General features: G+C 50.7%; 2 protein-coding genes across 2 annotated transcripts in view; both read right to left on the minus strand.

Moving 5' to 3' along the window:
• supv3l1 (SUV3-like helicase) overlaps positions 1–8,734 on the minus strand; it is a gene marked incomplete at both ends in the record, with an annotated part of 9,905 nt that extends 1,171 nt beyond the window's left edge. Inside the window, 13 exons of the mRNA XM_080529559.1 lie at positions 1,140–1,316; positions 1,572–1,652; positions 1,915–2,134; positions 3,613–3,706; positions 3,920–4,100; positions 5,252–5,343; positions 5,544–5,621; positions 5,787–5,898; positions 6,104–6,272; positions 7,421–7,535; positions 7,913–8,020; positions 8,120–8,197; positions 8,491–8,734. Coding sequence (XP_080385685.1) covers positions 1,140–1,316; positions 1,572–1,652; positions 1,915–2,134; positions 3,613–3,706; positions 3,920–4,100; positions 5,252–5,343; positions 5,544–5,621; positions 5,787–5,898; positions 6,104–6,272; positions 7,421–7,535; positions 7,913–8,020; positions 8,120–8,197; positions 8,491–8,734 — 1,749 coding nt within the window. The remainder of the gene's footprint in view (positions 1–1,139; positions 1,317–1,571; positions 1,653–1,914; positions 2,135–3,612; positions 3,707–3,919; positions 4,101–5,251; positions 5,344–5,543; positions 5,622–5,786; positions 5,899–6,103; positions 6,273–7,420; positions 7,536–7,912; positions 8,021–8,119; positions 8,198–8,490) is intronic.
• A 1,948-nt stretch (positions 8,735–10,682) lies between these two features.
• Positions 10,683–12,500, minus strand: part of vps26a (VPS26, retromer complex component A) — a 10,311-nt gene continuing 8,493 nt past the window's right edge. The window contains exons 7-9 of the mRNA XM_080534861.1: positions 12,337–12,405; positions 11,661–11,803; positions 10,683–11,461 (exon numbers count right to left, since the gene is read on the minus strand). Coding sequence (XP_080390987.1) covers positions 11,345–11,461; positions 11,661–11,803; positions 12,337–12,405 — 329 coding nt within the window. The 3' untranslated portion in view covers positions 10,683–11,344. The remainder of the gene's footprint in view (positions 11,462–11,660; positions 11,804–12,336; positions 12,406–12,500) is intronic.

The raw sequence follows: 12,500 nt of genomic DNA on the forward strand, positions 1-12,500 counted from the left end.
ACACACCAGGTCATGACATCACACAGCACGCCATGACATCACACAGCACGCCATGACATCACAGTTAAGACAAAGACGACATCACAGGTATCTGCAGACCAGGTCATATAGCAGGTATCTATGAAAATGACAATACTATGATGACAGTGACAATACTTTGATGGCTGCTCATCCCTGGTTAATGTGATCACTCTATAACCTCTGCACTACTGATGTTTACATTACTACCTTTGCTCATACTGTATATTGCACATGTCTCCTGACATAGCTTCTTTTATACTTCTGCACATTAGATACTGTACATAACCTACCTCACTGTACTAGCTACCTAACTGTACATAGCTCATAACTGTATATACCACTATACTAAACTGATGTTTACAATACAACCTCTGCACATACTGTATATTACATAGTTACCTATCACTACCATTCTTGTTCTATTTATATCATGCCCTTATAGCACTATTTGCACTTTTGGTTGGATGCTAAACTGCAGTTCGTTGTATAGTACTTGTACTCTGCGATGACAATAGTTGAATCTAATCTAATCTAATATCATATCATATCATATAGCAGCTATCTGATGGCTGGAGGCTTTATGGTTGTCAGGTGGTTCATGGTAGGTGAGACGCGTCTACAGAAGGTCTACAGAGACAGGTGGACCTGGTCGCCACGGTGACGACCCAACATCGTAAACCTTATCAGCACAGCAGGAGCCTGGCAGAGAGACACTTCCATGTCTACCTCCCCCAACCCTCCCCCAGCCTCCCCCGCACCATACCCACCAGCACAGAGTTTATCAGCCCTGCTCACTGACAACCTGACAGACAGACACAGACAGACAGACAGGTGGCAGACAGACAGCCAGGTGGCAGACAGACAGACAGGCAGGCAGACAGACAGACAGGTGGCAGACAGACAGACAGAATGACAGACACAAACACAGACAGACAGACAGTCAGTCAGACAGACAGACAGACAGACAGTCAGACAGACAGACAGGCACAAACACAGACAGGCAGACAGACAGACTGACAGATACACACAGACAGACATTCAGACAGACAGACACAAAGACAGACAGACAGACAGACAGACAGACAGACAGACAGGCAGACAGACAGACTGACAGGTACCTTGAGGAAGGATGTGCAGACGAAGGGCTGCTTCTTGTTGATGGGCGCGGTGCAGAACACGTAGCGGGAGCGCAGGTTCAGGGGGATGTGCTGGATCATGTCTGCCAGGAACTTGAAGTCGTCGATGTTGCAGACGAAGTAAAGACCGTCCACCTGGGACAGGCTCACGAAGATGTCCTAGGAGAGAGGTCAGAGGTCAGGGAGATGTCCTAGGAGAGAGGTCAGTGGTCAGGGAGATGTCCTAGGAGAGAGGTCAGGGGTCAGGGAGATGTCCTAGGAGAGAGGTCAGAGGTCAGGGGTCAGGGAGATGTCCTAGGAGAGAGGTCAGAGGTAAGGGAGATGACCTAGGAGAGAGGTCAGAGGTCAGGGAGATGTCCTAGGAGAGAGAGAGAGAGAGGTCAGGGGTCAGGGGGAGGTCCCCTGGTGACTCACTATGAGGTTGGACAGCGTGGCGTCGGGGAGGTGGTAGGCGAACATCTCTATCTGCTCTGCTGTGGGGTGCAGGCCTGCCGTCTGGAACACACACACACACACGCACACGCACACACACACACACACGCACACACACACACACACACACACACACACACACACACACACATGTACACGCACACACATACAGACCACACCCACACGTACACAAACGCAAACGCACACACACACACACACACACAGGTCAGACTGGACCTGGGGTTCAATCATATCAATGTGTATTGAGTGTGTGTATGTGTGTGTATATGTATATCTGTGTGCGTCTGCGTGCGTGACCTCTGACCTCTATGGGGTCCACGGTGCGTGCCATGATGTCCTGGAGCGCGGGGAGGTCGTCGTGGTGCATGGTGGTCACCTCCCCCTCCCCGAACACGGAGCGGTACCGCCCGGCCCGGCCCGCGATCTGCAGCGCCTGGGAGGTGGAGATGAGCTCCAGAGACTTCTCCCCCTTCTCATTCACACTGGGCTTCACCAGGGAGTTGAAGATGATCCTTCTGATGCTCCTGGTGGGTGGGGGGGAGAGGGAGGGGGGAGGGGGGGGAGAGGGAGGGGGGAGGGAGGGGGAGGGACGCAGGTGGGGGGGGGGGGGGGAAACACGTCAGGTGGTCACTGTCAGAAGCCCTGCAGAATAGCAGAGTGGAGTCTCCAACTGACCGACCGGGTTTAGACCGGGGTTAGACCGGGGTTAGACCGGGGTTAGACCAGGTTTAGACCGGGGTTAGACCGGGGTTAGACCAGGTTTAGACCAGGGTTAGACCAGGGTTTAGACCAGGGTTAGACCGGGTTTAGACCAGGTTTAGAGACATGGTTTAGACCGGGTTTAGAGACATGGTTTAGACCGGGTTTAGAGACATGGTTTAGACCGGGTTTAGAGACATGGTTTAGACCAGGGTTAGACCAGGGTTAGACCAGGGTTAGACCAGGGTTTAGACCAGGGTTTAGACCAGGGTTAGACTGGGTTTAGAGCAGGGTAAGACCGGGTTTAGACCAGGTTTAGAGACATAGTTTAGACCAGGGTTAGACCAGGTTTAGAGACATGGTTTAGACCGGGTTTAGAGACATGGTTTAGACCAGGTTTAGAGACATGGTTTAGACCAGGGTTAGACCGGGGTTAGACCGGGGTTAGACCGGGTTTAGAGACATGGTTTAGACCGGGTTTAGACCAAGTTTAGACCAGGTTTAGAGACATGGTTTAGACCAGGGTTAGACCAGGGTTAGACCGGGTTTAGACCGGGGTTAGAGACATGGTTTAGACCAGGGTTAGACCAGGGTTAGACCAGGGTTTAGAGACATGGTTTAGACCAGGTTTAGACCAGGTTTAGAGACATGGTTTAGACCGGGTTTAGAGACATGGTTTAGACCGGGTTTAGAGACATGGTTTAGACCAGGGTTAGACCAGGGTTAGACCAGGGTTAGACCAGGGTTTAGACCAGGGTTTAGACCAGGGTTAGACTGGGTTTAGAGCAGGGTTAGACCGGGTTTAGACCAGGTTTAGAGACATAGTTTAGACCAGGGTTAGACCAGGTTTAGAGACATGGTTTAGACCGGGTTTAGAGACATGGTTTAGACCAGGTTTAGAGACATGGTTTAGACCAGGGTTAGACCAGGGTTAGACCGGGGTTAGACCGGGGTTAGACCGGGTTTAGAGACATGGTTTAGACCGGGTTTAGACCAAGTTTAGACCAGGTTTAGAGACATGGTTTAGACCAGGGTTAGACCAGGGTTAGACCGGGTTTAGACCGGGGTTAGAGACATGGTTTAGACCAGGGTTAGACCAGGGTTAGACCAGGGTTTAGAGACATGGTTTAGACCAGGGTTAGACCAGGGTTAGACCAGGGTTAGACCAGGTTTAGAGACATGGTTTAGACCGGGTTTAGAGACATGGTTTAGACCGGGTTTAGAGACATGGTTTAGACCAGGTTTAGAGACATGGTTTAGACCAGGGTTAGACCAGGGTTAGACCAGGTTTAGAGACACTCACAGGTTCAGACCCATCCCTATTGCGTCTGTGGCCACCAGGATCTTACACGGGTCCGCCGGGTCGTTGAACTTCTTGGCCTGAGATAACTTGGTGCCTGTGGACCAGAACAGGGACAATGCTTTAGGACATGGATGGATGGATAGATAAATAGAAAGATAAAGAGAGAGAGAGAGAGAGAGAGAGAGAGAGTGAGAGACAGACAGACAGACAGACAGACATGTAGATAGACAGAGAGATAGATAAACAGACAGACAGACAGAGACAGACAGACAGACAGAGACAGACAGACAGACATGCAGGGTCTTACCAGGCGGCAGACTGCCGTAGATGACAGCACACTCCTGACCTCTGATCTCTATCTGCCTGCTGATGGAGTAGATGTCGTTCTTGCTGAAGCAGACGATGCAGTCCCCGGGGCGCAGGTGGTCCAGAGTCCCCACCGCCCGGTCCAGCACCGAGAACGGAGTCAGGCGCTCATAGTGACGCACCTGGGAGGAGAGAGGGACTACATTACCCAGAAACCCCTCCTGACCTGACTACATTACCCAGACACCCCTCCTTTCCTGACTACATTACCCAGACACCCCTCCTCTCCTGACTACATTACCCAGACACCCCTCCTCTCCTGACTACATTTCCCAGACACCCCTCCTGTCCTGACTCCATTTCCCAGACACCCCTCCTGTCCTGACTCCATTAACCAGACACCCCTCCTCTCCTGACTCCATTACCCAGACACCCCTCCTCCTGACTCCATTACCCAGACACCCCTACTGTCCTGACTACATTACCCAGACACCCCTCCTCCTGACTCCATTACCCAGACACACCTCCTGTCCTGACGACATTATCCAGCCCAGAGTCTAAACCTGTCCAGAGTCCCCACCGCCCGGTCCAGCACCGAGAACGGAGTCAGGCGCTCATAGTGACGCACCTGGGAGGAGAGAGGGACTACATTACCCAGAAACCCCTCCTGACCTGACTACATTACCCAGACACCCCTCCTTTCCTGACTACATTACCCAGACACCCCTCCCTGACTCCATTACCCAGACACCCCTCCTGTCCTGACTACATCCCCCAGACACCCCTCCTCTCCTGACTACATCACCCAGACACCCCTCCTGTCCTGACTACATTACCCAGACACCCCTCTCTGACTCCATTACCCAGACACCCCTCCTCTTCTGGCTACATTACCTAGACACCCCTCCTGTCGGGACTACATTACCCAGACACCCCTCCTAGTCTTTTTTCCAAGCACCAGGGGACTCCATTACCCAGACACCCCTCCTCTTCTGGCTACATTACCTAGACACCCCTCCTGTCGGGACTACATTACCCAGACACCCCTCCTAGTCTTTTTTCCAAGCACCAGGGGACTCCATTACCCAGACACCCCTCCTCTTCTGGCTACATTACCTAGACACCCCTCCTGTCGGGACTACATTACCCAGACACCCCTCCTAGTCTTTTTTCCAAGCACCAGGGGAGCCCCCCCTCCTAAATATCGTTGGATGGTACCTGTACTGTATTAATGACAATAAAGACCATTCATTCATTCATTCATTCATTCACTCCTGTCCTGACTACATTACCCAGACACCCCTCCTGTCCTGACTACATTACCCAGACTCACCTCCACCTCCTCTCCTGTAGTGTACATGAGCTCTGTGACAAAGTTGATGGCTGCAGCCTCCCCACACACATGGATCTCCTCAGCACACAGTCCTGCACACACACGCAGCACACGAGAGAGGAAAACATACAAACATCAGTGGAAAGATAATTTAGATAATTTTTGTGTGTGTGTGTGTATATGTGTGTGTGGGTGGGTGCGTGTGCGTGTGCGTGCATGACTGTATGTGTGTGTGTGTGTGTCTGTGTATAATTGTGTGTGTGTTTGTGTGTGTGTGTGTGTGTGTGTGTACCCAGCAGTGCTCTGGTCCAGGCCCATCCTCTTGACAGGTCTCTGATCATCTGGATCTCGTCAATCACCGCCACCTCGTCTGGAGACAGAGACAGAGACAGACAGACAGACAGACACACACGTTATTCAACAGCAATGTAACAATGTGCTAATGTCTTTGAGCACTGAGAAAAGCACTAGACAAAAAAAATGCATTATCATTATTATTATTTTTATTATCATTATCATTATCATTCCTACTCACATGGCGTGGTGACGCTGCACATCTCGATGGTACAGGCCACATGACCAGCAGGCCGGCCCTCTGGGTCCACCAGCGTCCTGTCCTCCCCCGTCACCAGGTCACATGACACGCCCTGCAGAGAACCACGCATCACTACCTTACTGGGTTCTAGACAGACACCATGAACACTACCTTACTGGGTTCTAGACAGACACCATGAACACTACCTTACTGGGTTCTAGAGGAGGGGTCTATAGGAGGGTTCTAGAGGAGGGTTCTAAAGCAGTGTTCTACAGCAGTGTTCTATAGGAGGGTTCTAGAGGAGGGTAGACACTGACAGCGGTGTTGGTCTTCTCGAAGATCTCGTGGGCCAGCAGCTTCAGCGGGCCACAGTAGACGCCTGACCGCGCCCCCAGGTAGCGCTGGATGGCCTGGTACGTCTTCCCGCTGTTGGTGGGGCCGGCGTGGAACACCACCTTCCTCTGGATCGCCCGCGCCTCTGGGTACCTGGAGCACCACAGGACTGTGTTAGACCACTGAGCTGAAGGCATGCAGGACACCAGACTGTGTTAGACCACTGAGCTGAAGGCATGCAGGACACCAGACTGTGTTAGACCACTGAGCTGAAGGCCTGCAGGACACCAGACTGTGTTAGACCACTGAGCTGAAGGCCTGCAGGACACCAGACTGTGTTAGACCACTGAGCTGAAGGCCTGCAGGACACCAGACTGTGTTAGACCACTGAGCTGAAGGCCTGCAGGACACCAGACTGTGTTAGACCACTGAGCTGAAGGCCTGCAGGACACCAGACTGTGTTAGACCACTGAGCTGAAGGCATGCAGGACACCAGACTGTGTTAGACCACTGAGCTGAAGGCCTGCAGGACACCAGACTGTGTTAGACCACTGAGCTGAAGGCCTGCAGGACACCAGACTGTGTTAGACCACTGAGCTGAAGGCATGCAGGACACCAGACTGTGTTAGACCACTGAGCTGAAGGCATGCAGGACACCAGACTGTGTTAGACCACTGAGCTGAAGGCCTGCAGGACACCAGACTGGTGTCCTGCAGGCCACCAGTAGAGATTGAAGAGAAGGGGGCCAAGGATCGATCCTTGGGGAACCCCACATGTCATTTTAATTTGGTCAGACACAAAGTTGCCAATGGAGACATAGTAGCTTCTGTCCTGTAGGTAGGATCTAAACCAGTTTACACCAGACTGTGTTAGACCCCTGAGCTGAAGCCCTGAGAACCCTGGGAGGGAGAGATGGAGAAATGGAGGGAGGGAGGGAGGGAAGGATGGAGAGATGGAGGGAGAGAGAGATGGAGGGAGGGAGGGAGGGAAGGAGGGAGAGAGGGATGGAGGGAGGGAGGGAGGGAGGGAGAGAGAGATGGAGGAAGGGATGGAGGGATGGAGGGATGGAGGGAGGGATGGAGGGATGGAGGGAGGGATGGAGGGATGGAGGGAGGGATGGAGAGCTGAAGCCCTGAGAAGCCCTGGCCTCAGGTGAACCCGTCTGATAGAACAGGAAGTGGAGCTCAGTGTCCACAGCCTCACAGCCTCGTCACCTCACCACAACATCAGCCAATCAGAGGGAAGATACACCTACAGGAGACCCACCACAACATACCAGTTGCCAGGGAAACCACACATACCAGTTGCCAGGGAAACGCAGGTCACTGATCTTGCGGAGGTCGTCCATGCAGTCCAACATGGGGAACACCTGCTTGGCGTGTCTCAGGAAGTAGGGATAGATGTCATCTATGTGTCCTGTAACACACAAACACACACACACACACACACACACACACACACACACACACACACACAGGTCAGACTGAACCACAGGAAGTAGGGATAGATGCCATCTATGTGTCCTGGTGAACAAGACACACACACACACACTGAGGTAACACACACACACACACACACACACACAGTGAGGTAACACACACACACACACACTCAGGTAACACACACACTGAGGTAACACACACACACACACACACACTGAGGTAACACACACACACACACACTCAGGTAACACACACACACTCAGGTAACACACACACATACACTCAGGTAACACACACACACTCAGGTAACACACACACACACACACATTCAGGTGACACACACACACCCACCGGCGCCACAGCAGATGTCGTTGAGGATGATGTGCAGATCAGCGCTGATGGAGGACATCTCTAGGACATACCTCCTGAAACTGATGAAGGCCTGGTGGAACAGACGCCCTGCAGAATAAAAGAGCTTCATCTAGCAAAGCCTCCAACAGACAGACAGACAGACAGACAGATAGACAGACAGACAGACAGACAGACGCAGGTTCTCACCATCGAGACCTTGGTCCATGGCCATCTTCTGCATCTCTTTCCTCTTGTAGAACCTGTTCAAGATCTTGAGAAGTTCGCCTGTCAGAGAGAAACCACACACACCCACACTTTATCAACAGAGGAGGGGAAGGATGGATAGAGAGAGAGAGAGAGAGAGAGAGAGAGAGAGAGAGAGAGAGAGAGAGAGAGAGAGAGAGAGAGAGAGAGAGAGAGAGAGAGAGAGAGAGAGAGAGCTGACAGCTATCCGAGGTTGGCTAACTTGACTAATCTGACAGCTCAGCTTCTCAGACCTTAGTTAGTCTAACTAGAGACTGCATCAACTAGGAACACAAAGCGACATGTTCGATGTTGTTGTTTGAATCGTTACTTACTTTTGTCCAGAGGTTGTGTGAGCTCGGCGCCCACGGTCCCGTCTGCCCCCCCGGCGTCAGTCTGCAGGCTGAGGGGGACGAACAGCGAGGTGTCGGGGGGTCGGGAGGCCGAGCTGCTGCTGGACGCCCCCCGCCTGGGTGCCTGGGGGCCGGGGGCTAGGGGACGGTGTGTCCCAGCGGAGGTCTGGATCGCAGTCCTGCGGTGTGTCCGGGCGAGCAGCAGCAAACAGCGGCGCATCGACATGTTTATTATTATGTTTATGTCTCCGTGTCCCTTTAATGTCGCCGCCAATGTCCCAATGTCACATAGTAATCATGTCCAGGTGGTGTATAGTAGAGATCCTCTGGCTCAGAGTCACACGCCTGTCAGAGGACCCTGGGCTTCCACATAGAGGAGGTCAACATACTGGGTGGCCACGTGGGGGAGGACCCTTGTTTTGCTTGATGGCTAGAAATATGCCTGTCACCATGCAGGAAAAGTAATAGTGTCCTTTCGTCAAGGAAATGCGCTGGCTTTGTTATGAATATATAATGTATTCGTATGGAAATGATATTTTTAAAAGCATTTGAACTGGGAAAGTAATAATGTGTTCAGAAAGCGAAAGTTATATAAACATGCGCGCAGGCGGTCACGTGCCCCTCCATGTTACGACATCTAAGGACCCCGGAAGAAGAGGTCAAAGTTGAGGAGGAACAGTTTTGTAAATATTGCCAGTTCTGTCATTAGATAATAGTTGTCAGATGTATGGAAGCTGTCATGTTGTTAATATTGCCTTTAAATGACTGTATTATTTTCTAAATGTATCTTTTAATGTTAGTTGATGAATTATTTGTATATAGTATATATTTGTATATGTATTTACTTGTTTAAATCTTAGTCATTCTTATATTATTTTTGTTATTTAGTTAAAGCACGTTGAGCTGCAACGTTTGCAGGAAAAGTGCTATACAAATAAAGGTTATTATTATGAAGAGAACTGATATTCAGTTCAAAGTTTATTTGTCATTACATGGATACAGCCTATTCAATGCAACTAAATGCATCTCTTCAACAATCAACAATCAAACATGTAATGCAATATAAAAACAATAACAAGGTGGCAATTGCATAATAGCAGCAGAACACAACACAGTGCTGGAAATGTGTGTCAATACAACCTGTAGTGCTGCATCTAGATAGTCTCCTCACCATGTCTCCTTCCCTAGCCTCCTCTCCTTGTCTCCTTACTTAGCCTCCAAGGAGAGGAGAGGCTACAGAAGAAGCTAGGAGGGGAGGCTAGGGAAGGAGACATGGCTAGGGAAGGAGGGTAGCCAGTCTAGACTATTGAGATGCAGTCTCACTCTCCTCAGCCAGAGAGGAGACAGTAACAGACCACGCCACTCCATGCCTACCAGTAGAAAGTTGCATTTTTTATTGATGAAGGATGGACAGATTGCTTATGAGTCTGGATATATATATACACATTACCGAGGTCCGCACATTCAGCCAATGACAGCAGACAGGAGAGACCAGGGCGGACATGCGATGGGGTCAGGGCAGTATCATTATTATTTCTTTATTTGGCATTCCAGTTTCTTCATGACCTCACAGGCACTTAAAAGTAAAACACACGTTGCCTGCACACGGGGTTCAGAAATAAACACAGACACATGATCACCATGACGACGCCAGCCCAGGAGAGCTTCTACACGTATTAACATGGAGGGGGATTACCGTACATGTTGCATGTCACTTTACTATGATATCAGACAAACAGAACAGTAGTGGATCCTCCCTGCCACCGGGGGCAGTATAACCAGGTGGAGAGGCACAGTAATGCAGGGCCTAACCGTTGACGATCAAATTAAAACATTGACGATTATCATTCTAACAGTATTCTGTAGTGTCTCCGTCCAGCGCCCTGGTGAAAGCATACAGTATATTTGGATTTGAAACAGAAGAAGAAGAAGAAGAAAGAAAAAAAAAAAAAGCTCAAAACACACGGCGTCATCTCGACCCAGAACTTAGAAAAGAAAGAAAAATACAGAATGAGGTTACAGCTTCTACACTAAATAATTTAGGAGATAGAAATCTTTTAAATCTTTTCAGTGGATATTTCTATAAATACGGCACCTTCGGAAGTCAAAGAATGCCTGTCGTATAACCGCTTGACCTAGTCACCCCTCCCCCCCTCCCTCCCTCCCTCCCAGTGTCAACGCAGCCCCCCCCCCCCCCCTCTACATGCACTGGGCCGTTCCGTCTACGATTGTGTGATTGTATGGCCAGTGTCGGACCGAACCAAGTGCGTCTTTTACAAAGGGGGGGGGGGGGGTGCAATATAAAATAAATGGTACCCCCCAGTAGTTCCAGTGCTGTCTGTGTTGTGTGAGAGGAGGAAGAGGAGAAAGAGGAAGAGGAGCAGGAAGAGGAGGACGAGGAGATGTATGTACAGTGTGCGGACTGTCTGTCGGTCTGTCAGACAGATAGACAGACAGAGAGACAGAGAGACGGGGAGAGAGAGAGAGAGAGAGAGAGACAGAGAGACGAGGAGAGAGAGAGAGAGAGAGAGAGAGATGGGGAGAGAGACAGAGAGAGAGAGAGAGAGACACAGACACAGGGAGAGAGACAGAGAGAGAGAGACGGGGAGAGAGACAGAGAGACAGCGAGAGAGAGACAGAGAGCTAGCTAGCTGAGGTCACCAGGCTAGTGCCAGCCATGTCGGGGGGGGGGTTAGGGTTAGGACCCCCCTCCCCCGTCTTCTCGTTAGCCATAAGCAGGACCATGAGCAGAACGCCCTCCTCAGCTGGGGAGGAGCCTCACATCTCAGGGTCGTCAGGGGTGATGGGGGGGCGGGGCTCCGGGGGGGGAGGAGCCTCACATCTCAGGGTCGTCAGGGGTGATGGGGGGGCGGGGTTCTGGGGACTCGTAGCGCTGGTGGAAGTTACTGCGTTTCCTTAGCTTCTCTGGTGCCTTCCTCCACAACACGATCTCCTACACACACACACACACACACACACACACACACACACAACAATCAACTGTCTGTCTGAGACATCTGTACTATGACTGTCCACATGTCTAGAGAGAAATGAGCTAGATTATGGATGGACAGACGGAGGGATGGATGGACAGATGTAGGGACAGATAGAGGGATGGATGGATGGAGGGACAGATGGAGGGATGGACGTACCTGTTGTTTGAAGTACCTCCTGTCCTCCTCGTCCACCAGCACCAGGTTCAGGAAGTAGCGGACGGAGAACTTCTTGTTCACGTCCCTCATGGTGGCTGTGAGGTCATATCCTGCCAGGAACAGACGGATGGGGATGGACTCTCCTGGGAGGGGAATCAACATCATCATCATCATCATCATCATGTACCCAGAGTACTTACTCCTTACGTTCCAACGACTGTTATCTCCTAAATGTGCCCAAAGTTCACACTGAACTCGGCAAGCACTCCTTCATGCACTTTGCACCCACTGCCTGGAGTTCACTACAGAGCACTCTGTCTGAACCTGAAGGAACTAATTTCTCTTGGAACATTTAAAAACCTTGTGAGTAACTTGCAATCAGCCTCATATCGTTCGTGCTCCTGCTTTATATGACAGTCCCATTATTTCACTCTATTGCTCTGACCAGAGTGTATTCTGTCTAATTCTGCATTGTCTGTTTTAGCTGTCGAAACTCGATGTTTTAAGCTGCTGTCTTGGCCAGGCTTCCCTCGGAATAGAGATCATTGTGTCTCAATGGGACCGACCTGGTTAAATAACGGCTAAATAAAAATCATCATCAGCATCATCAGCATCATCATCTGTACTCTACATGTTGACCTGTCTGTCTGTCTGACAGATCATTGTTGTTGTTTACCTTTCACCGGGGCTCCATCCATGATCTCATACTTGGCAACCGTCTCCGTCTCAGTGGTGGTGCTGGGGCCTGGGGGGGAATGTCACATGACACTGTGATGTCATTCAGAAGGTCAGGTGACACTGTGATGTCATTCAGAAGGTCACAAGAGACTGTGATGTCAT

The sequence above is a fragment of the Nansenia antarctica genome (assembly GCF_963989245.1).
Source record: "Nansenia antarctica genome assembly, chromosome: 1".
In the NCBI taxonomy this organism is placed as follows: domain Eukaryota; kingdom Metazoa; phylum Chordata; class Actinopteri; order Argentiniformes; family Microstomatidae; genus Nansenia; species Nansenia antarctica.